Source organism: Epinephelus lanceolatus, chromosome 16 (assembly GCF_041903045.1).
Source record: "Epinephelus lanceolatus isolate andai-2023 chromosome 16, ASM4190304v1, whole genome shotgun sequence".
Taxonomy (NCBI): domain Eukaryota; kingdom Metazoa; phylum Chordata; class Actinopteri; order Perciformes; family Serranidae; genus Epinephelus; species Epinephelus lanceolatus.
Window position 1 is genome coordinate 42,608,954 of NC_135749.1, and position 26,042 is coordinate 42,634,995.

At 39.9% G+C, this 26,042-nt stretch overlaps 2 protein-coding genes across 3 annotated transcripts in view; one reads left to right on the forward strand and one right to left on the reverse strand.

The window, feature by feature from the left end:
• LOC117251103 (rho guanine nucleotide exchange factor 2-like) overlaps positions 1-26,042 on the reverse strand; it is a 377,871-nt gene that overhangs the window by 210,909 nt on the left and 140,920 nt on the right. For both annotated transcript variants that reach the window (XM_078176114.1, XM_033617091.2), the window contains exons 4-5: positions 718-781; positions 404-536 (exon numbers count right to left, since the gene is read on the reverse strand). In XM_078176114.1, coding sequence (XP_078032240.1) covers positions 404-536; positions 718-781 — 197 coding nt within the window. The remainder of the gene's footprint in view (positions 1-403; positions 537-717; positions 782-26,042) is intronic.
• On the forward strand, positions 14,534-21,486 carry LOC144467463 (uncharacterized). The gene is given in 9 exon segments (XM_078176118.1): positions 14,534-14,910; positions 16,331-16,543; positions 16,821-16,956; positions 17,056-17,702; positions 17,900-18,037; positions 18,039-18,196; positions 19,026-19,201; positions 19,916-20,130; positions 20,411-21,486. Coding segments are annotated over 8 exon segments (1,770 nt in total). The 5' UTR covers positions 14,534-14,617; the 3' UTR covers positions 19,925-20,130; positions 20,411-21,486.

The window sequence follows — 26,042 nt, forward strand, 5'->3', positions numbered from 1 at the left end:
ACACGGAATATTGTGGAGTGCACCTTTGGAATCCTGAAGAGCAGGTTCCGTTGTTTGGATCACACTGGAGGTCATTTGTTATCATATTCAGTCCTAGATCCAAAAGCACAATTCAGGAGGCAGAGAGCAGGTGAAGCCTGGGCTTGAGGTGAGGGACAGGAGACCCATAACAACAAAATATTGTATTTTATCAGATGGGGGAGAAAAAATTGATATTGGCCTTATATCGGCCATCGGCCGCCCTGCTCTCTCTCAATATTGGCATCGGCATAATCGGCCTAAAGGCCATATCGGTCAACTTCTAGTGTGCACAGGCCCTGCAGTGGGGCTGGGCTGAGCCTTAGGATTAGGAATTGTTACTTGTATTGTATTGTCGCTGCTGGCCAATGAAAGTCAGGCTTACCCTGCAATGTTGTTGGTGGAGACACTCTTAGACAGGGATAGGCTGGAGCGACCTCGGCGGGATCCCAGCAGGGTTTGTCGGAAGCTGTCAGAGGGGTAGATAGCTGAACTTGGACGCTCACGCATTCCTGGAGCTATGGAGTGGAAAAAGGTTGCAGGTGGAGGAGGGAGAACAACACGAGGGATTGTGATAAGGGAAAGATGTGTAGGAGGAGGAAGAGGAGTTTAAGAATGAAGACTAGAATGTTTTAGGAAAATGAGAATAAAAAGCAAAGAGGATGTGACTGAGTATATGTGTGTAATAAAAGCTCTCACTTTTTGTGCGCAGCGTGACATTCTGCAAGGCTGAGTTGTTCCGCATGATGGCTGTCTTCTGCTGCTGTGTTGATGAAGGACAAAAATCAGTGAGTGACATGTACAATAGCAATTGTACTTTTTTTTTTTTTTTTTAAAAAAAAAAAAACCTTACAGTTTAAGCTGTGCATTCATTTTAGGTGATGGAGGAAAATCCTCTTTCATAAGGGTAAATTGTTGCAAAAGGCAAAATACGTTGGAATTAATGTTAGTGTTTTCAGACATTTTAATTTTTAAAAAAAAAGTCAAAAAAATTAACAATAATTTGACAGCCCTCAGCAATAACTCTGAGGACCCCCTAGGGGTCACAGAACCCCTGTTGAAGACCCAGGTTCTAGAGTCTAACGAAATGAACAAACACGTCTTTGACTGGTAGTCCCTGGTGTGCACATATAAAAAAACACGAGTTTGGAGACTTAATACAAGCAGATATATTTATTTTAAAAGAACTCGTCAGGTATGTTCTATAATCATTAGATAATCTGAGTCATTTGAGTCCAGACAATCAGATTGTTTGTCAGCTATGCTGATGGCAACTGTATCCCTCATTTAGATTGTTTATTTCACTGAAACTGTCTGACAGTCAGCTTGAAACATCCCTCGGTTGGGGCGTCGGTGGCTTAGTGGTAGAGCAGACGCCCCATATACAAGGCTGTTGCTGCAGCAGCCCGGGTTCGAGTCCAGCCTGTGGCCCTTTGCTGCATGTCATCGCCTCTCTCTCTCCCCCTTTCACACTTAACTGCCCAAAAAAATATCTTTAAAAAAAAAAAAAAAAAAAAAAAAGAAACATCCCTTGGTTTTCTGTCATAAATCACTGCAAATAGCCTTAACCAGTAGCGGACCCTGATATGAGCCAAATGGGCGTTTGCCCAGGGCAGCACTTTTTCATGACGTGTGGGGGAAAAAAGAAAGAAAGATGCTTTTCTTGTGTGAACGTCGATGGGGAATTGGCACCCCCTGTGTTTTGCAGATGCCCCTGCCTGTAGCCTACTTGTTTAGAAAGTGCTGCTGCCGCACACAGAGGCTATGAGAGAAGAAGGGCAAGGGGGAGGGGATGCGGGGGACAGGTTCACCTCTCTGTTGGAATGGACAGAGGAAGGGGGGTCAATGAGAAGGATCTCTCAGAGATCTTCCCCAACTTTTGGACTGCACTCAGAATCGCCCTTACTCTACCAGTCACTGTGGCTCAGGCAGAGAGGAGCTTTTCCAAGCTGAAGTTCATAAAATTGTACCTGAGGTCAAGCATGTCCTAGGAACGTCTCACTGGCCTTGGAATAATTAGCATTAATCATGCAATAGGGGAACAGATCTTTACAATGACATCACTGAGGACTTTGCGGCAAGAAAGGCCAGAGTGTGTGTATTTTCTTGTGCATTGAGTATTGAGTATTTGATGGGGTGGTCCTCAGGTGGGGGGTGGTCCTTTGGATAGCCTTGTGGTTCTCAGTTCAGAGGCCAAATAATAAAACCTTGTAGTTGTTGCCTAATTCTGTGGCGCCATAGGGGGGGTGTCGCTCAGGGTGCCATTTAGGCTAGAACCGCCACTGAGCTTGATATCACCTAAATATCGGACCACTTCTTCTTGACTTCTGACACAGTCTGAGGCGACAGCATCTGCCACCAGCTGCCACTCCGCTGCATTTTTAGCCTTAGTAATGCCCATACTGAGTCCACCAAACAACATTGTCTTTCTGTTACCAACCCCCAACAAGAACTTCAACTTCACATTGTATGAAGTTTTGTTTTTTACCTTGTGATATTACATTTGCCATGCTCTTCTTCGCGCTGTTTCTTGTTAATGAATATTAATCTTTTTAATAATCTCAAAGTCGTGTGATTTATTCATTTTGTAACTCTGTATGAAATGCCTTGCTCCATACTCTAAGCTAGGAATGTCCTTTTTGTCTTTAGAAACAGTCTGTCACAGCTAACTGGCCTGTTTAAAATGCTGCAATAATACAGTAATAAAAGTCCCAATGTCCTCTAACGAGATGATAATAAAATCCCAATGTCCTCAAACAAGTACTTCCTAATTAATAACGTCTTAGCTTGGTACTATTGCTAAAATTATAAAATGTGTATGCCATATCAAACTACAAATGTTATTAAGCATGAATAGTTTCCACCATAAAATATGATCAAGTTTTGTACCTTGTCTACTATTGTGTTGGGATCGACTGCAGACTGATTTTGCAAAGATGGCTGCCATTTTTTTTTTTTTTTACATGGATTAGTGTGTTGTACTTTTACTACCACTAGATGGAACAAAAAAGTGTCAACAAACGAGTACAACAAGTCTAACTGAAGCAAAAATTAGGTTTAAGGTGCAACAGTCCCCAAATGTGTTGTTCACATAAGGATGCAGGGTCTCACAAGCTTAAAAAAATTGTGATTATGAAATGTCATGCCAGCTAGTGTATTTTTCATGTTATGTACAGTATATCAAGGGCTGGCCAATCATCAGCCTGGCAGACATCACAATTCAATATGATGAAGTTGTAAAAACACCCTGTGTTTCTGCCAGTAACGTTCTGACATTACTCTCATGGCCATATTTATGATGAAACTTCAGTTGTACGAGTACGAGAACTGCAAGGAGAGCAAGAGGGAGTGACAGTGCCTGGATGCGGGCGATAATGTGAAGAGTTTCATAGTGACACAGTTGATCACTGACAAAACAGACATTTCATACATACAGTACAGGCCAAAAGTTTGGACACACCTTCTCATTCAATGCGTTTTCTTTATTTTCATGACTATTTACATTGTAGATTCTCACTGAAGGCATCAAAACTATAAATGAACACATGTGGAGTTATGTACTTAACAAAAAAGGTGAAATAACTGAAAACATGTTTTATATTCTAGTTTCTTCAAAATAGCCACCCTTTGCTCTGATTACTGCTTTGCACACTCTTGGCATTCTCTCCATGAGCTTCAAGAGGTAGTCACCTGAAATGGTTTCCACTTCACAGGTGTGCCTTATCAGGGTTAATTAGTGGAATTTCTTGCTTTATCAATGGGGTTGGGACCATCAGTTGTGTTGTGCAGAAGTCAGGTTAATACACAGCCGACAGCCCTATTGGACAACTGTTAAAATTCATATTATGGCAAGAACCAATCAGCTAACTAAAGAAAAACGAGTGGCCATCATTACTTTAAGAAATGAAGGTCAGTCAGTCTGGAAAATTGCAAAAACTTTAAATGTGTCCCCAAGTGGAGTCGCAAAAACTATCAAGCGCTACAACGAAACTGGCACACATGAGGACCGACCCAGGAAAGGAAGACCAAGAGTCACCTCTGCTTCTGAGGACAAGTTCATCCGAGTCACCAGCCTCAGAAATCGCAAGTTAACAGCAACTCAGATCAGAGACCAGATTAATGCCACACAGAGTTCTAGCAGCAGACCCATCTCTAGAACAACTGTTAAGAGGAGACTGCGCGAATCAGGCCTTCATGGTCAAATAGCTGCTAGGAAACCACTGCTAAGGAGAGGCAACAAGCAGAAGAGATTTGTTTGGGCCAAGAAACACAAGGAATGGACATTAGACCAGTGGAAATCTGTGCTTTGGTCTGATGAGTCCAAATTTGAGATCTTTGGTTCCAACCGCCGTGTCTTTGTGAGACGCAGAAAAGGTGAACGGATGGATTCCACATGCCTGGTTCCCACTGTGAAGCATGGAGGAGGAGGTGTGATGGTGTGGGGGTGTTTTGCTGGTGACACTGTTGGGGATTTATTCAAAATTGAAGGCACACTGAACCAGCATGGCTACCACAGCATCCTGCAGCGACATGCCATCCCATCCGGTTTGCGTTTACTTGGACGATCATTTATTTTTCAACAGGACAATGACCCCAAACACACCTCCAGGCTGTGTAAGGGCTATTTGACCAAGAAGGAGAGTGATGGAGTGCTGCGGCAGATGACCTGGCCTCCACAGTCACCGGACCTGAACCCAATCGAGATGGTTTGGGGTGAGCTGGACCGCAGAGTGAAGGCAAAGGGGCCAACAAGTGCTATCGAGAGAATGCCAAGAGTGTGCAAAGCAGTAATCAGAGCAAAGGGTGGCTATTTTGAAGAAACTAGAATATAAAACATGTTTTCAGTTATTTCACCTTTTTTTGTTAAGTACATAACTCCACATGTGTTCATTCATAGTTTTGATGCCTTCAGTGAGAATCTACAATGTAAATAGTCATGAAAAAAAAGAAAACGCATTGAATGAGAAGGTGTGTCCAAACTTTTGGCCTGTACTGTAGATATATAACACGGACATGGTGATGCACGTTCAACCGGCAATAGAGCTGTTCATATTGGTAAGTGTTGCGTTTGTCACTGTAAGAAAAAGTCCGCTGGCTGCTAGGCTAATTTATGCAATGTTAAATGTCATAGGTTAATGCTAATGATTTTAACATGTTGTATTTATGGGGAAAATGTATGAGGGGCCGTCAGGGACATTATTCAGAATTACCTCTTACATACACTACTGAAACACTCTCACATAAACAACTGAAAAAGCATTCACTCACACACACTACTAAAACGCTCTCACACATACAAGTGAAATGCTCTTATATACAATACTGAAACGCTCTCATACATACAAGTGAGTGAAACGCTCTCATGCACACTACTGAAATGCTCTCGCACACACTACTGAAACGCTCTCATGCACACTACTGAAACGCTCTCGCACACACTAGTGAAACGCTCTCATGCACACCACTGAAACGCTCTCGCACACACTACTGAAACGCTCTCATACACACTACTGAAATGCTCTCGCACACACTACTGAAACACTCTCATACACACTACTGAAACGCTCTCACACACACTACTGAAATGCTCTATATGAACAACTGAAATGCGGTTGGAAAAGCAGTCTGGAAAGCAGACGAGATCAGTTAGCAGCAACAGGGGGCAGAGACAAAAAGCTGTGGTCAAGTCAGACAATTTCCAGCAGCCTTCAGTCTTCTTCTTCGTGTTTTTGTTTAATTACAGGTAGCAGTTTGCGTTCGATGTGTATTATCGCCACCAGCTATGTTAGATGGAGTGTGGACCAGCCTTACAGGAAGTTGCAGAAACACTCACACCCCATTAGATCTAATTCAGATTTATTAAAATGTTCTCAGACTCTATACATCAGTTTGTACACAGTCTCTCCAGTTGTTTAAATAATGGCACTAAAGTGTTCTACATGTGATTTGTGATTTCTATTCATGGTTAAATGTAAGTGTGACATGAATTCTCATGTAAATCATCATCTTATCAGTTTGCTGCTGTGTATAACTGAGCTGAGCAGACCTGTCCCTCTAAACCACATCAATACATTAAAAACATTAATAGAAGAAAGAGGAGAAAAGCTATATCATATTATTGATCTGTCAGATACTCGGACTGTTAGGGCGTCACGTCTGTCCACATGTTTTTAACAATCACATCACTTTCAGACATAGAAGTTTTGGTGTTGATAAAGACTTCAATATTAAAATCAGTGCAATGTTAATATATATTAGACAACAACTATTGTAGGCATTTTATGATTTGTAAAACTGATTTATTTAGTCACTGATCACTAACTGCCACAACATGTATTCTGTTAACACAATCAACCTTCAAAATCAGACACATAAAATTAAAATAACTCTACTTCAACAAAATAGAGAAGTTTCTATAAAACTTCATATAGTAGAGTCAGCATCTAAACCAATCAGCTATTAGATCAGGTGAGAGCCAGGCATTTCCCATAATGCCCTGGGTCTTGCAGTTGGTGGAGAGCAACGCAGGTTCAGAAAACTGCGTCTGCCTCAATTTCGTGAGGTTATTGTTGCCAGGCAGTATGCCCGGTGGGCCGATGGAAATTTTGGGCCGGGCCTTTTCTTTTTTTTTTTTTTTTTTTTTTTAGTCATGTCATGATACCAGGGCCGATGCCTCCTCCCACTTGGGCCTCGGCTGCCAGTCAATCAATCATACAGAGAGAGAGGAGATTGACAAAAAAACTCAACGAGGTGCGGAAAAAATAAGAGAGAAAAAGAGACAAGCCCTTTAGGAAGATGCTGCCAAATGTGTTAAAATAACACAGATGTTTGCTGGCTATGGCGGAGCTTCTTCAGCGGCAGCATCAGTGACCGCACCCGCGCTGGCATCCAAAGCAGCCGCAGCAGGTAATGATGGTGGAGGTGGCCGTCAGCAGGTGGATGAGGCGAAGGGGAGGCAGGAGGAGGAGCCGCATTATGTGAAGACGGCACAGTCGGTGCAACTGGAGGGGAATTTGAACTTCAGGTAAGAAGTGATGAACAGCAGTCTACCTGGGTCAGATATGAATCAAGTTTGGTTGATAGTTTATTTTCGTTGTGCTTGCTAACTCTTAACACAGCATAGTTATGAGTAGACCATTTAACAATTTATCTGGCTGTTGAGCAGCATGACGGGGTTTCTCTACTGCTGGGCTGTTTCTATGATGTTATACTAGTGATGGTGATCTTAGTGCTTCAGTAACTTTATTTTATTCATTTAGTTAGTTAAGTTTAGTCTTTATTAGTTAGGTAGTAAAATATTTCGGTGTCTATTAATTGATGTAAGTGCACTATGCAGTAATTCTTTACTCTGAAACAGCTAAAGCTCAACAGAGCAAAAATGTTCATGTAAAACCAAATGATTAGGCTAGTATTCATCATAAACCCACTTGCAAATATAATTTAGATTGAATCAAATTAGGATTTGCCAGGAGATATGATGCTGCACATTAACATAAAAGTGGCTTGGAGTTAAAAGTAACTACTTAAATGTATTTGTCTTTTATACATAAATATCCTCTTTATTCTAGATATGTTGTGTTTTTATCTTATTGTTTTTTTTTTTACTGACATGTAACAGCAAACTCTTGTGGACAATAATTACCTGTATTTTTTTATTGTGGGCATGTTTCCATTCAATTTAAAATATCCCTTCACTTTTTAAAGGTTGCCATGTTTGAGGAAGTATTATGTGTTGCTGTGCTGTTTATTGATGTGGTGAGTACATAGTCTATGAAAATATTACTAAATCTGTCATTTATTCATTTTAATGTTCATCACTGATCATGTCTCACCTCTGTTCCTCACTGTCCAATTTTCAGGATCCCATCATACATTCATTGTTCAGGAGGTTCACTAGACCAAGCAGCCTTTTGGATTCCTCTAAGTAAGTACTGTATAGAATAATGGGACTGGGAGGATGGTGTAGGTTTAAATTCATTAGACAAGTACATATACACCAACAAGACAGTGTACAAGCGGTGTCACAAGAAAGTTTGTTTTCATTCATAGGCTTCATTGTCTTTCCATCAATACCTGGTGGGCCGGACTAGGCTCAAAATGCCCGGGCCGATTTTTTGTCCCAGTCCAGCTCTGTTGCCAGGCCAGTGCATATGACGTCAGAGCAAGTCAGGACCAACCAACTGTTCAGTTGCTCCAACTGCTTTTATGCAGTAATGCATAAATCACAATGTACAGTTGTAATGATTTCTAACTAGACTGTTATCACTAGTGTTACAATTTATGTTATTATATTACATGACAACTGTAAGTGCAATAAAACCTTAATGAGTAAAATGCCAATATGTCATTTATCAAACCACTTGTTCAACAACACATCTGAGTTTGCTATGAATTTTAAAATTCTACAGGTTGTTGTAAACAGCCTCTCCTCTCTCTACCTGCTGCAACAGGCAGTGACAATCAGAGGAGGACACATTAATGTCAGAAATATTATATATTTTACTGACATACGACTTTTAAAAAAATATGTAAAATAAGGCAGTTTTTTTCATGTCCCCTTCAGGAATCACTCTCTGAAATTATACTGTTTATTGTCTCCCGCAACAATGAAATATAGCCTATTTATGCCTGTGAAAAACATTAACCTTGTATAAAAACAAGAAAAAAATGTAATAAACCAGGCTTTAGCAAAATTGCTATTTTCCAAATCTGAAGTGCCTCCACATCTGAAAATAAAATTCATGGTTTGTAGAAACACTGAAAAAAGTTTCCATAAAAAAAGCTTTATGTGTTCTATTATCTCACACAAATGAGAGGATTTCAGTATATTATGTGAATATATTTCACTATAATGTGTGAGAGGATTTCAGTATATTATGTGAATATATTTGCTGACGTATTGCGGTAAGTGAGTTGTGTCATTTCCGGTGTTTCTGTGACAGCGTCTCTGTACTGCTCTGGTGAATTCTGCTAGCCTGCTTTCTCACTTCAGTTGCTTTAACGTCTACTTCAAGTCTTAACCCACAGTGGTTCTGTTTAAGCACTTATAGCTCTCCTCCTTTCTACGACTTTCTCGCTAATCTCTTAGCTGTTGTTTGTACGTTACTAGCCTTGGTAGCTACATTAGCTTTACAGTTAGCGATGGCTTCTCCTTCTGCTCTTTCTTGCTCGGTGTGCCAAATGTTCAGTTATGCCTCTGCCTCCTTTAGCGACAGTGGTAATTGTAATAAGTGTAGCTTATTTGCTGCGTTGGAGGCGAGGCTTAGTGAATTAGAAGCGCGGCTCCACACCATGGAAAACCATTCAGTAGCTGCGGTAGTTAGCCAGCCCCCTGTAGCCGGTGCGGAGCCACATAGCATAGCCTTAGCCTCTGCTAACTGTCCTCCGGCAACTCCCGTGCAGCCGGGAGGCTGGGTAACTGTTCGTGAGAGGCACAGCTCCAAGCCAAAGCCCACGGCTCACCACCAGCCTGTTCACGTTTCCAACCGCTTTTCCCCACTCAGCGACACACCCGCTGAGGATAAAACTCTGGTTATTGGCAGCTCTATTCTGAGGAACGTGAAGTTAGCAACACCAGCGGCCATAGTCAAATGTATCCCTGGGGCCAGAGCGGGCGACATTGAGTCAAATTTAAAACTGCTGGCTAAAGCTAAACGTAGATTCAGTAAGATTGTTATTCACGTCGGCGGCAATGACACCCAGTTACACCAATCGGAGGTCACTAAAATTAATATTGCCTTGGTGTGTGAATATGCAAAAACGATGTCGGACTCCATAGTTTTCTCTGGACCCCTCCCAAATCTGACCAGTGATGACATGATTAGCCGCATGTCATCATTTAATCGCTGGCTGTCCAGGTGGTGTCCAGCAAACGATGTGGGTTTTGTTAATAATTGGCAAACTTTCTGGGGAAAACCTGGTCTTATTAGGAGAGACAGCATTCATCCCACTTTGGATGGAGCTGCTCTCATTTCTAGGAACCTGGCAAACTTTATTAGTAAATCAAATCCCTGACAACCCAGAGTTGAGACCAGGACTCGGAGACACAGTCCTATATGCCTCTCTGAGCTTCTAGTTCAGTTACCCAGCCATAGTTTTCATAGTTTTATACAAACGGTGTCTGTCCCCCGACCACCTAAATTATTTAAATCTAAAATTAAACAAAGAGGAGTTGTGCATAACAACCTCATAAAACTTAAAACCTCTTCTGTGACAGAAAGACAAAACAGGAGAATTAAATGCGGGCTGTTAAATATCAGGTCTCTATCGTCTAAAGCAGTGTTAGTAAACGAATTAATATCAGATAATCATATTGATTTACTCAGTCTCACAGAAACCTGGCTGTGTCAAGATGAATATGTCAGTCTCAATGAATCCACTCCTCCCAGTCATAATAATACCCACATTCCTCGAGGCGGCGGCCGAGGAGGGGGAGTTGCAGCCATTTTTAACTCTAGTCTGTTAATCAGCCCTAAACCTAAACTAGATTATAATTCATTTGAAAGCCTCGTTCTTAGTCTTTTACATCCGACCTGGAAAACCTCGCAGCCACTTTTATTTGTTATAGTGTACCGTGCTCCTGGCCCGTATTCTGAATTTGTATCTGAATTCTCAGAGTTTTTATCCAGTTTAGTTCTTAAATCAGATAAAGTTATTATTGTAGGCAATTTTAACATTCATGTCGACGTTGATAATGACTCCCTGGCTACCGCGTTTATCTCATTATTAGACACCATTGGCTTCAGTCAGGGTGTACATGAACCCACTCATTGTTTTAACCATACCCTCGATCTAGTTCTGACGTATGGAATTGAAATTTATAACCTAAAAGTATTTCCACAGAATCCCTCGCTATCGGATCATTATCTGATTACTTTTGATTTCTTTTTACCGGATTACACGCCACTCAGCAACAGTTACTATACTAGATGTTTATCAGATAGTGCTGTCGCAAAATTTAAGGAAAAGATTACTCCGTCGTTAAATTCAATACCAAGTTCCTCAGTAACAGAGGTTTCCTGTACCGACTTTGATCATTTTGTTGATAGCGCCGTAGGCTCGCTGCGAACAACACTCGACTCTGTAGCTCCTCTTAAAAAGAAGTTAACAAAGCAAAGAAAGTTCGCTCCTTGGTATAACTCTCAAACCTGTAAGTTAAAACAAATATCGCGAAAATTTTAAAGGAATTGGCGATTGACCAAACTGGAAGAATCTCATTTAATCTGGACAGACAGTCTCAAAACTTATAAGAGGGGCCTCCGCAATGCCAGAGCAAACTATTACTCAGCATTAATAGAAGAAAACAAGAACAACCCCAGGTTTCTTTTCAGCACTGTAGCCAGGCTGACTGAGAGTCAAAGCTCTATTGAGCCTTGTATTCCTTTAGCCCTTAGCAGTAATGATTTTATGAGCTTTTTTAATGACAAAATTCTAACTATTAGAGGCAAAATTCATGACCTCCTGTCCTCAGATAGTACCTATCTAACCTCAAACACAGCTGTAAGATCTAATATGTATTTAGATTGCTTCTCCCCAATTTCTCTTCAAGAATTGACAGCAGTGATTTCTTCATCTAAATCATCAACGTGTCTCTTAGACCCCATCCCAGCTAGGCTACTTAAGGAGGTCTTTCCTTTAGTTAACACTCATATATTAGATATGATCAATATATCCTTATTAACAGGCTATGTACCACAGTCTTTTAAGGTAGCTGTAATTAAACCTCTCCTAAAAAAGCCCACCCTGGATCCAGAGGTGCCAACTATAGACCAATATCTAATCTTCCCTTTATGTCAAAGATCCTTGAGAAAGTAGTCGCAGACCAGCTGTGTGATTTTCTCCATGATAATAATTTGTTTGAGGAATTTCAGTCAGGATTTAGAGTGCATCATAGCACTGAGACAGCACTAGTTAAAATTACAAATGACCTTCTGATTGCTTCAGACAAAGGACTTGTCTCTGTACTTGTTTTATTAGATCTTAGTGCGGCGCAATTGACCATCAAATTCTACTGCAGAGACTGGATCACTTAATTGGCCTAAAAGGTTCTTCACTAAGCTGGTTTAAATCTTATTTATCTGATCGTTTTCAGTTTGTTGACGTTCATAATGAATCATCCTTACGTACCAAAGTTTGTTTTGGAGTTCCGCAAGGTTCTGTGTTCGGACCAATCCTATTTACTCTATATATGCTTCCTTTAGGTAACATCATTAGAAATCACTCTATAAATTTCCATTGTTATGCGGATGATACTCAGTTGTATTTATCGATGAAGCCAGAAGAAAGTAATCAATTAACTAAACTCCATAACTGCCTTAAAGACATAAAAACTTGAATGAGCACCAATTTCCTGATGTTAAATTCAGACAAAACTGAAGTTATTGTTCTTGGCCCCAAACAACTCAGAGACTCTTTATCTGATGACATAGTTTCTCTAGATGGCATTGCTCTGGCCTCTAGCACTACCATAAGAAACCTCGGAGTAATATTTGATCAAGATTTGTCTTTTAATTCTCATTTAAAACAAACCTCACAGACTGCATCTTTTCATCTGCGTAATATTGTGAAAATTAGGCCTATCCTGACCCGAAAAGATGCAGAAAAATTGGTCCACGCTTTTGTTACCTCTAGGCTGGATTACTGTAACTCTCTATTATCAGGTAGCTCTAGTAAGTCCTTAAAAACTCTCCAGCTAATTCAGAATGCAGCAGCACGTGTACTAACAGGAACTAAGAAACGAGATCATATTTCTCCTGTTTTAGCTTCTCTGCACTGGCTCCCTGTAAAATCCAGAATTGAATTTAAAATCCTACTGTTAACTTATAAAGCTCTAAATGGTCAAGCTCCATCATATCTTAGTGAGCTCATAGTGCCATATTATCCCACCAGAACACTGCGCTCTGAGAACGCAGGGTTACTCGTGGTCCCTAAAGTCTCCAAAAGTAGATCAGGAGCTAGAGCCTTCAGCTATCAGGCTCCTCTCCTGTGGAATCATCTTCCTGTTACGGTCCGGGAGGCAGACACCATCTCCACATTTAAGACTAGTCTTAAGACTTTCCTCTTTGATAAAGCTTATAGTTAGGGCTGGCTCAGGCTTGCCCTGTACCAGCCCCTAGTTAGGCTGACTTAGGCCTAGTCTGCCGGAGGACCCCCCCCCCCCATAATACACCGGGCACCTTCTCTCCTTCTCTCTCTCTCTCTCGTATTCTATTACTGCTCGGCCATTCTGGATGTCACTAACTCGGCTTCTTCTCCGGAGCCTTTGTGCTCCACTGTCTCTCAGATTAACTCATATCGCAGCGGTGCCTGGACAGCGTGACGTGTGTGGTTGTGCTGCTGCCGTGGTCCTGCCAGATGCCTCCTGCTGCTGCTGCCATCATTAGTCATTAGTCATACTTCTACTGTTATTATACACATATGACTATTGTCACACATGTATACTGCCAGATATTAATACATACTTTCAACATATTGTACCACAGTAGCCAGAACTATAACTATAATATTATTACTTTCAATAATGTTGTTGTAAGCTACTGTTATTACCTGCATCTCTCTCCCTGTCTCTGTCTCTGTCTCTCTCTCTGTCTCATTGTGTCATGCGGATTACTGTTAATTTATTATGCTGATCTGTTCTGTACGACATCTATTGCACGTCTGTCCGTCCTGGAAGAGGGATCCCTCCTCAGTTGCTCTTCCTGAGGTTTCTACCGTTTTTTTTCCCCGTTAAAGGGGTTTTTTTGGGGAGTTTTTCCTTATCCGCTGCGAGGGTCATAAGGACAGAGGGATGTCGTATGCTGTAAAGCCCTGTGAGGCAAATTGTGATTTGTGATATTGGGCTTTATAAATAAAATTGATTGATTGATTGATATTTCACTATAGTGTGAGAGGTTTTCAGTATATTATGTGGATATATTTCACTATAATGTGTGAGAGGTTTTCAGTATATTATGTGAATATATTTCACTATAATGTGTGAGAGGTTTTCAGTATATTATGTGGATATATTTCACTATAATGTGTGAGAGGATTTCAGTATATTATGTGAATATGGTTCACTATAATGTGTGAGAGGTTTTCAGTATATTATGTGAATATGTTTCACTATAATGTGTGAGAGGATTTCAGTATATTTTGTGAATATGTTTCACTATAATGTGAGAGGTTTTCAGTATATTATGTGAATATATTTCACTATAATGTGTGAGAGGATTTCAGTATATTATGTGAATATGTTTCACTATAATGTGTGAGAGGTTTTCAGTATATTATGTGAATATATTTAACTATAGTGTGAGAGGATTTCAGTATATTATGTGAATATGTTTCACTATAATGTGTGAGAGGTTTTCAGTATATTATGTGGATATATTTCACTATAATGTGTGAGAGGATTTCAGTATATTATGTGAATATATTTCACTATAATGTGTGAGAGGATTTCACTATAATGTGTGAGAGGATTTCACTTAAAACGGAAGACATTTCAGTCAAACCGGAAGGTGTTTCAGTTAAACCGGAAAGTCTTCCGGTCAACAAAAATGCCCACTTCACAGCCTGGTTCACGTGTAGATTGTCAGCCACGTTGTTGGCAACACTAATGTCTGCCCAACAGCCTGCAAGTAGCCTAACCGAGGCAGCAGCTTTACTTCACACTGTACTGGCTTCAGCGGAGACCATCAGAACCTTGTCAAATGCGACAACAGTCGGGCAGCAGCCAACCGTTGCAACTCGAAGCCGCGACACGCTGGACGGTCACATAAAGTCGCTTTTCCCCTCCAGACAGCACAGCAGCATGACACTGCCAACTGCAGCTCCAGTCCGGAGAGAGTGTGCGCCGCGTTATCAAGCGCAGCGCTTCAGCTCTTGGACATCAGGCACGAGGAAGAAAAGGTAATTAGAATTTTTTTTCTTTCTAAATTATTGTGTAATCCAATGAAACATAACACAACGCAATGCAACATGGCATGGTAGTGAGCTAAACAGTTAGCCGTTTGTGCCTCCACTACAAACATGATTGAGCCCTCACTATAGTGATACAGAGTTTCCGCGGGTCCTAAGAGTCTCAGATCTACTGAAAAGTACACTGTCGAATTCGGCGCATGTGCCAACTAGTATTGTTTGTAGTGCTGTAGCGTTGTTGCTATGGTAACATGCGGGAATGTGAGTCACGTGGTGGTAAGTCAGCAGGTAATAAAATCTGTCGACGTTGATAATGAATCTGTTCTTCACCTGGTGTGTGAAAGCAGACAGTGAAAACAAAATCTTACAGTAGATGTGGGTCAGTTTGGAGAAGCAGCAGGAGCACCACTGCAGGAAACTAAGTTATAAATGTAACATAACTGCTGTGTGAGAGGGCAGCTGCAGCTAAACATATTTTATCCACTGAAATGTAACTAAAGCTCACATAAAAGATTATCAATTCAAATGTCTACTGTACTGTATATCTTTTTCCCAAGCCTAACTTCCATTTACTAAATGTTTCTTCATCCCTTCCATTATGTTAGAAGTCATTTCTGCACTGCTGTTGCACCAGGCATAATCTAATGTTGTTATTTGGGCATATTGGTTGTTTACTTGAACAGTGCCATGTCTTAAACTAACGTTACTGACTGTTGTTACTGTTGTCTGTTGTTACAGTCTGTAAATCCTCTGTTATTTTCTGCCCCACACTGAAGCAATAATACACTGCATATTACTGCTGTGATTAAATAAATCCTTCATCAGCATTTGAAGTTTTAAGTCAAGTACTGTAGTAAAAAAAATACTGATTATACATAAAAATACTTTTTATGTATGCTCCCTTTTTTGGTTTTTGCTTATTTTTTCATGTATGTCTCAGCATAAAGGAATGGCTGTTTATTATATATTCCCTTTTTACATTACATTTGTATCACTCAGAAACACCAGTCCTATTTCAAGGTGGCTGCTGAACTCTGACCTTTCGGTTGACACCTCAGTTGACAAATTATGACCTTCCATGCCCTGTCCACAGCCTACAATAGCTAATGAGTCTGTGTTAAAGGGAAGGGCAGAATATGGTTTTTCATGGTAGATTTATGGCTCAGAGAGAAATCATGTAAATAAGAGTATTCAGGGCTTGAAGTGATAAAATAGGTTAAAATGAATATATTTGACCTAAATATGAATATTAGTGGGTAAAATATAACTGATATTGATAACCACTACCCATTACTGATATAATATTGATAGGGGGTGGGGGTTAGTATTTTGTATTGTATTTCCTATAGCAGTATGACTTATATTGTGTTGGCTGTTTTCATGTGGTCTGATTGTTACATTCTTATTTCAGAGTCAGGACACAGCAGCATGGCCATTTCAACAAGGATGTAATACTACTCCCTAATCAATCATGGGGAGTAGTGTGCAAACAAGGTCCAAAATCATGGTTACACAAACATGGACACATCCTCAGTGCCGTTGAATTCCAGAAGGACTGGGACCACCAGACTGTTTTAGAACGCATCAGGGATGGCTTTGGTGAGCACATTCCAGACGATGTCAGGTAAATGCCTCTTTTTTCCACTTACTTTGTAACATATATTAATAATGTATTTTTCTGTTTATTATAAAAAGTGCAATCATGATTATTACAAACATTTGCTCAGCATTTGTTTTAAAATCTACTTGATTCAGTCACACAGTTAATTGGAGCAAGAAGCCAAAGTGGCGCCCCTACACACACAGTAACGACAATGGCTAACAATGAATGTACAACACACTGTTGTGCCACATAGCCTAAAGCTTTCGTTGTTGTTGTAATATCCCCATCTTCTTTCTAGCCTCCAGTTTCTCATGGCTTGTGGCAATAAGCTGGTGTCCCCTAAGCTCCAGGGTGGTCAGGAGCTGAATGGGATGCTAATTTACAAGGTCTTTAAAACCAAAGCCCTGTATGTGAGACCATCAAGGACCCTTTTAGTACGTTTGGGATTTTGTTTGTTTTTTACCACTTCAAAAAATTGTGCTAAATATAATAATAAAAAAAAAGAAATATGTATTTTTCTGTCTCTGTTTAAGATTGACTCCGAAGACGAAAATGACTGTTCTCCCATTACTACCAGATCAACGTTAAGCATGCGTTCAACTAAGGGCAGCGATGATGATTGTTTTGAAGTTGATGGTCCTCAGATTCGCACAGACATGAGCAGTAATGGCACCACCAGGGCTGCTACCAGGTTTAGAGTAATGAGGAGTAATGAGTATCCTGGTACTAGAAGTCATGATGGAGATGGCAAACCTGGCACTAGTACTGGTCATGAAGACAGCTATGGCTCCAATCACACCGTCAGCAGTCGTGGTCATGATGGAGGCTGCCTTGCAAAAGGTGATGGGAACCCTGGCACCAGTGGTGATGATGGAGGCTGCCTTGCAAGAGATGATGGGAACCCTGGCACCAATGGTGATGATGGAGGCTGCCTTGCAAGAGATGATGGGAACCCTGGCACCAGTGGTGATGATGGAGGCTGCCTTGCAAGAGATGATGGGAACCCTGGCACCAGTGGTGATGATGGAGGCTGCCTTGCAAGAGATGATGGGAAACCTGGTACAACTGATCATGATGGTGACTACGCTTCATATTTGACACTTGTGGCTACTCTTCCGCCTGACTCTTCAGATGATGAGGAATTAAACCAAGCCATAATTGCCAGTATGAAGAGTCAAATGTGAGTAGCACACACATAGTATGTGAGCTTGAGAGATCAGGATAATGCTCAAGAATGATGTGATCTCATAACTGATATGAATCCTATATCCCTTACATTATCACATCCACGTTTTGGATTAAATGGTTGCTTACATCAAAAATTTCACAAAATACAAGTCGTTGTCTGATCATTCATTTTTGATTTTGTGTTTATAGTGCAGAAAAGGTCCCAGTCCAAGAGATACTGCTTGAACTGTCAAGCAAAATTAGCACAAAACGGCAGTGCAAATTAAATATAAATCACTCTGCTGTATGGGAGGGAGCCATGCAGGGCTTCTGAAGGGTATCCTACGACCTGTGTTAAATTCTCCGATGACATGGGGAGAAATGAAGAAGGAGTTGATTTAGGAGGACCAAGAAGGGAATTCTTAAGGCTGCTGATGGAGACTATTGCCAGGTCACCCATGTTTGAGGGAAAAGAAAACAGCAAGAACTTGGCTCTTGACAGTACTGGTAATGCCTGGCTTTTCTAAAAATTCATAATGTGAGCCATTTTAATTGATTGTGATTTTGACATGCTACTTGTAGCTTTTGAACAGATTTACAGTTTATATAATATAATACTGGAAATCCCATGGTTTCATATAGTAGCGTGTCTTAATGTATTTCCTCAAATAGTGATGGGGGCCTTTACTTACCTCAACTGTAGAAGGTACCAGGCTTTTATAAAGTGCGCTTGTTTTAGAGGCAGGGCTTTAAGCATAATTGGTCATATTTTAGTATAAAGCGTCAATCTGCCTACTGCATTATGTGATAAATTCAAACTCAGCACTTTCTGTTTTCAATTAAAACCCCTCTACAGTTTCATCAGATTGAAGCCCTTCTCTTAATACATTTTTTATTGTGAAACATTTGCAGGAATGTGTTGTGGAAAACTTTGACTTGCAACGTTCCCATATGGCCCTTGAAATTTGGCTACTGTCATCTTGTGGCACATGTATTGTACTATGCAATCCAGTTTTGCTAAGAAATGCATCCACAGTTACTGAATTTGGATAGTCACGCTGAAAAGGAAAAGTCAGTATTTTTCACCCTGGACTTAGCAAAATTATACTGCTGAATTTATTAGATTAAGTGATTCGAAATGTGCATCATCCTTGGCATGCATATTATAATGGCAGCTCACTTCTCCACTCATGTTTTAGATCTAGCTTTTATTTGTTTGTGTCAACCATGGCCCCGGTCATCATTCGAGACCCAGCCTTTAATTGACAGCCAGTTTTGTTTGCTGAAATGTGGTATTTATGAATATTATATTTCCTTTTATGCCATTGTTTTGTAGCTCTAAGAGAGGACTGGTACTACATTGCTGGCAGAGCCATTGCAGTGAGCTTGGTGCATGGCGGTCCACCACCAAACTTCCTCTCGCCAACAGTATTTTGTCTTCTGGTCAATGGTTCAGCAAATCCAAAACTAGAAGATATAGCTGACACAGAACTCTTGGAAAAAGTCAAAAAGGTCAGTTGATAGCTTTTAAATGTTATACTGCATTAGAATTAGTTTATTAGTTTATTATTAAAAGGTTATCTTGTTGTTTTTCATTTTGAAAAGGAGTATCAGCCCAATTTTTCCATATGTTGTAATTTGAATGCCACCACTATTCAACGGACAAGTGTCGACAGCAAAGCATATTTTCCTTGTTATTTATCGCATTGTAGCAGTGTGTGGAAAAAAACCTGCACTGCTATGAACTTTTAGGGGACCTCTAGGCATTCTGTAGTATGCAGACCACTAGTGTCTGGGTTCTTACTAATAAGTTAAAAGACTAATAAGAAACTTCCATAACAAGCCATCTTGCTGCTTCTTGTGATACTAGGTGTCTGAAAGTACAACCCTTGAGGACCTTGAGAAATCAAATGCACCTTTGCTTGACTACTTGGCCAATGCAGGATGTCTGAGGCCTATGCGGTTGATAAGAGACAGGAATCTGCTGGTACAAGACATTGTCATGTTTCAGGTCATCCACAGGGTTCAAGGTCCATTTCAGAGGTATTCAGTGTTAGTTGTTGTACAGTCAGATCAATCTCAAAAGGAGTAATAATTGTAACCATTGACCAACAAGGTGTAAGACTAGCTTCACAAAATCTGTTATGTTTGTATAAAACCAAGGGACAGTTTGACAGTGTACAGGTGAATTATGGATTGTACAGTTATTCCGTGTTGTTTGTACAGATTCTGTGAAGGACTGAAAACTCTTGGGGCTCTGGACCAAATATGACGGCATCCAGACAGCTTTCGACCCCTGTTCTGCTATGAGCCGAAAACACTCACTGCTGACCAGGTGGATGATCTTTTCAGCATTTGTCTCTCTCCAGAAGAGAGCAACAAGAGAGCTGCTAAGGAGATGGTTGTTACTTTCTGGAGGGACTGTCTCCAAGATGCAGAAGGTAATTAATGGTTTAATGGTCAAATAAACTGATGCATCTGTTTTTTTAGTATCATTCTGTTTTTTTCAACATTATCACAAAGCAACCTGCGAATGTTGAAAGACCTGTTATAAATTTATTGCTATAAGAGGCTTTCAGATTTTAGACGCTTTGGTTTTGAGAAGTGAAATACTCTTACTGGACAATTTATTCAGTATCAGCTGATATTAATTGCTTTAGAGATGATTCACATACACATTTATTGGACCAGCTACCACTGATAATATTTTTGTTTTTACAGAAGAAGAAGGGCCATCCAAACTAGATAGATATTGGCCTTCACAACTAGAGCATCTGTGGTACCACCTATCGGCTTTTCCCCAACTCCTTCTGTCCAGTTCATTCGTAAAGGAGATGATGGCTTCTCTACATCAATGTTCCCTCTTGCCAACACATGTGTTAACTGCATCAAGTTGCCACTACATGTGTCTTACCAACTGTTCAAGGAGAAGTTTGACTTTGCATTAGGAAACACATATGGGTTTGGCGGGGCATAAACATGTCATGCTCTGAAAACTTCAGTCTGTGTCTCACTTTCTCTGTCTCTACCTTTGTGCTTGTCTCAGTCTGTTTTCTGAAGAAAGTTAGTTGTTAGTTGTCTTCTGAAAGAGAGTTATTGGTTTCATTTCTGAATGCCGTATGCAATATAACTAATGTATTTTATATAGTTTCACCACAATTCAGTTGACTCAGTCAACCTATGTTTTAAAACATATTTACATTTATTTTAACGGCATGTTTCATATTCTTACCAAACTTTCTTTTAACATACTTGTTTAGACAGTTAAAATTTAAACAATTAAGCTGAACATATACTCTGTATAACATGTTCATTTGTTTTTCATAAAATGTTTTACAATGTTTTAACAAAACTTTAATTCACAGCATACACTGCACAAGTGAAGAAAACATTTTAACAAACCTTAACATAATTCCCATGTTTTTCACTGAAGAAAGTGCAGAAGTGAAGAAAAAACATCTATTCCATGGTTCCCATCATTTTCAAGTGGGTTCACTTGTTGAATAATGTTCATTGTGGTCTCATTAATGGTTACATCTATGTCTGGAATTACAACATTATTATTGGTTTGAAGTTCAGGTAATGGCCCTTCTTCATCAATGCCATAGTAGTTATCAGCATCAAAAATGCTGTTTATAGCTGGATGGATTCCTGCATTATTAATGACACCATAATGCCACAGCTGAAGAGGTGTCTGCCCCCCTTGTGTAGAGAGGCCATGGTTGTTCCACTGATCGATAAATTCTGTTACTGCTCTTTCAATCCTTGGTAAATAAACATAATGCAGACAAAATAAATGTAGTTCATTCAGTGAGTCTAGTACACCCTTTTCCTCCATGAAGTTAAAGATATTTATAAAGTGTCTAGATACAACTCTATTGAGTTCTGCCCATAGTCTCCCAATCCTTTGGTTGTGTACTGATACACCTGTAATAACACTGTTCAATCCTCTTCTTTCCAACATAAAACGGGCAACATTTACATTTTCCATACCATGATCACATCTGACCCTTAAAGGCAAGCCAAAGTTCTGTACCCCGTCTAGTAATAATGACAAGACGGTTGAGGCTCTGTTGTTGGACAAGCACCGTAAGTATATAATAGTCTGGCTGAAGCCATCCACACAGCCATGAAAGACCATCCGCCACCTGACCAGCTTGTGGTTGCCGTCAAAATGCCTGTTGGGAAGAAAATATATACTTAAAACTATATATATGTACATATATATGTATATATGTGTATGTATATGTGTATATATGTGTGTGTGTGTGTATATATATATATATATATATATATATATATATATATATATATATATATATATATATATATGTGTATATATATATATATATATATATATATATATATATATATATATATATATATATATGTGTATATATATATATATATATATATATATATATATATATATATGTGTATATATATATATATATATATATATATATATATATATATATATATATATGTGTATATATATATATATATATATATATATATACAGTACAGGCCAAAAGTTTGGACACACCTTCTCATTCAATGCGTTTTCTTTATTTTCATGACTATTTACATTGTAGATTCTCACTGAAGGCATCAAAACTATGAATGAACACGTGGAGTTATGTACTTAACAAAAAAAGGTGAAATAACTGAAAACATGTTTTATATTCTAGTTTCTTCAAAATAGCTACCCTTTGCTCTGATTACTGCTTTGCACACTCTTGGCATTCTCTCCATGAGCTTCAAGAGGTAGTCACCTGAAATGGTTTTCCAACAGTCTTGAAGGAGTTCCCAGAGGTGTTTAGCTCTTGTTGGCCCCTTTGCCTTCACTCTGCGGTCCAGCTCAGCCCAAACCATCTCAATTGGGTTCAGGTCCGGTGACTGTGGAGGCCAGGTCATCTGCCGCAGCACTCCATCACTCTCCTTCTTGGTCAAATAGCCCTTACACAGCCTGGAGGTGTGTTTGGGGTCATTGTCCTGTTGAAAAATAAATGATCGTCCAACTAAACGCAAACCGGATGGGATGGCGTGTCGCTGCAGGATGCTGTGGTAGCCATGCTGGTTCAGTGTGCCTTCAATTTTGAATAAATCCCCAACAGTGTCACCAGCAAAACACCCCCACACCATCACACCTCCTCCTCCATGCTTCACAGTGGGAACCAGGCATGTGGAATCCATCCGTTCACCTTTTCTGCGTCTCACAAAGACACAGCGGTTGGAACCAAAGATCTCAAATTTGGACTCATCAGATCAAAGCACAGATTTCCACTGGTCTAATGTCCATTCCTTGTGTTTCTTGGCCCAAACAAATCTCTTCTGCTTGTTGCCTCTCCTTAGCAGTGGTTTCCTAGCAGCTATTTGACCATGAAGGCCTGATTGGCGCAGTCTCCTCTTAACAGTTGTTTTAGAGATGGGTCTACTGCTAGAACTCTGTGTGGCATTCATCTGGTCTCTGATCTGAGCTGCTGTCAACTTGCGATTTCTGAGGCTGGTGACTCGGATGAACTTATCCTCAGAAGCAGAGGTGACTCTTGGTCTTCCTTTCCTGGGTCGGTCCTCATGTGTGCCAGTTTCGTTGTAGCGCTTGATGGTTTTTGCGACTCCACTTGGGGACACATTTAAAGTTTTTGCAATTTTCCAGACTGACTGACCTTCATTTCTTAAAGTAATGATGGCCACTCGTTTTTCTTTAGTTAGCTGATTGGTTCTTGCCATAATATGAATTTTAACAGTTGTCCAATAGGGCTGTCGGCTGTGTATTAACCTGACTTCTGCACAACACAACTGATGGTCCCAACCCCATTGATAAAGCAAGAAATTCCACTAATTAACCCTGATAAGGCACACCTGTGAAGTGGAAACCATTTCAGGTGACTACCTCTTGAAGCTCATGGAGAGAATGCCAAGAGTGTGCAAAGCAGTAATCAGAGCAAAGGGTGGCTATTTTGAAGAAACTAGAATATAAAACATGTTTTCAGTTATTTCACCTTTTTTTGTTAAGTACATAACTCCACATGTGTTCATTCATAGTTTTGATGCCTTCAGTGAGAATCTACAATGTAAATAGTCATGAAAATAAAGAAAACGCATTGAATGAGAAGGTGTGTCCAAACTTTTGGCCTGTACTGTATATACATATATATATATATATACACATACACATATATATGTGTGTATACAGTATATGTGTGATGCATGCCACACACACATACATATGTATATATGTACTTGTTTTCCTTATACATAACATTTACTCACCATAACTGGTTAGGGGCCTGAACACTATAGACTCTTCGATGTATAGCAAGACAACGTCTAAATGATTGCCCAATAGGATCCACTTGATGTCTGTCTGACCCGCCAGCGCTGAATCCTCAAGCCACGCGATCTCAGGCTTCCAAGTATGTATGCTTCACCTGCATTTGGAGTGTTCTGTAATATATGAGTTACAACTCTGTCCAGGTCTTGATTTGACAATACAGAATACCTTAATGGCTCAATTCCCAGTCTTTGTGTCTGTATGGTGTTCTTCGACTAATTCCAAAGCATGATGCAATTCTCTGCCATGACATACCGATGGACACACAGTGAGAAATCTGTTCAGTGGCTATGCTGTATCTGGGCTGTCCTGGATGGCCAGTCAAGGTTGTTGGAGGTGCCAAATTTGTGGTCACTTCAGTGGATCTCTGTCTGGCCTCATGTTCATGCAGCAAGTTGCGAAAGCATCTATACAATGATCCTAGAAGGTTTCCGACATCCCTATCATCACACACAGCAAGAAATGCAGATAGAGTTTGAGTATGCTCATTAAGCTCTCTATAAAGCCTCTCCTGATGGAAATTGTCAGACTCCTCTCTTTGCAGCCTCTCAATGCATTGCAGAGCACTAGTAAAAAAAACGAAAACATCCTCCTCATTGCCTCTCACTTCAAAAAATAAAGCTTGGATTTGAAAAATGAAGAATATCAGATGAACATACATTGTGGTTGAAGCAAGGGTTGAAGTACTTCAAACTCAGCAAAAGCACATGCACTTCCCTGTGTGGTCTTCCTGTTTCCATCACATGACAGGAGGGCCTTCCTGTTTAACTATAATTTTAATATTCACCACTGAACTGTTATAGTTTAACATTCTATTTCAGAGCATTTCAGCTGTGTGCATTTTACTAGTATGTGGTAAAGCTTTTCAGTAGTTTATGCAAAATGTTGTGCGTGCATGAGAGCATTTCAGTAGTGTGTATGAGAGCATTTCAGTAGTGTGTGTGAGAGTGTTTCACTAGTGTATATAAGAGCATTTCAGTAGTGTGTATGAGAGCGTTTCAGTAGTGTGTGTGAGAGCATTTCACTAGTGTGTGCGAGAGCGTTTCAGTAGTGTGTATAAGAGCATTTCAGTAGTGTGTATGAGAGCGTTTCACTAGTGTATATAAGAGCATTTCAGTAGTGTGTATGAGAGCATTTCAGTAGTGTGTGTGAGAGCGTTTCAGTAGTGTGTGTGAGAGCATTTCAGTAGTGTGTATGAGAGCGTTTCAGTAGTGTGTGTGAGAGCATTTCACTAGTGTGTGCGAGAGCGTTTCAGTAGTGTGTATGAGAGCATTTCACTAGTGTGTATGAGAGCGTTTCACTAGTGTGTGTGAGAGCGTTTCACTCACTTGTATGTATGAGAGCGTTTCAGTAGTGTATATAAGAGCATTTCACTTGTATGTGTGAGAGCGTTTTAGTAGTGTGTCTGAGTGAATAATTTTTCAGTTGTTTATGTGAGAGTGTTTCAGTAGTGTATGTAAGAGGTAATTCTGAATAATGTCCCTGATGGCCCCTCATAAAAATGTGTCCAGCAAATTACAACTGTTTTGTCTGTAAACTTTGAGTTATAATGGAGACAAATATTGTACTTCACAGAAAGTAACACAGTTGCACTGAAACACCACCGCCAGCTAGCAATTTGAAGGTGTAATTGCAGGCTGCAGTACATGGAGAGACACTGTGTTTTTTTAAAACATAATGTTGAAAAGTTCTCTTATGCACCATTTCTACAGTAGAAGTTTGTATGCTTTGAGTATCTTAAAATGTTTCATATCCCTAAAATCTGTACAACCCAAGCTATGTAAGGTTGTGGTTAAGGTTATGTAAGCCAATAAACCATAATACTTGATAAAAGTATTGAAATTGTGTCATAAAAAATGCAAAAATCAGACTGTTTTATAGATTTTACTAAATAAAAACATAAGACATATTGATCCCAAAGATTTTAAAATGTAGAAACACAAACTAAATATTTCTTAACACTCCATGAGTTATTTGAACTATGTACATCATTTTGTTTTTGAGATAAGCTCATTT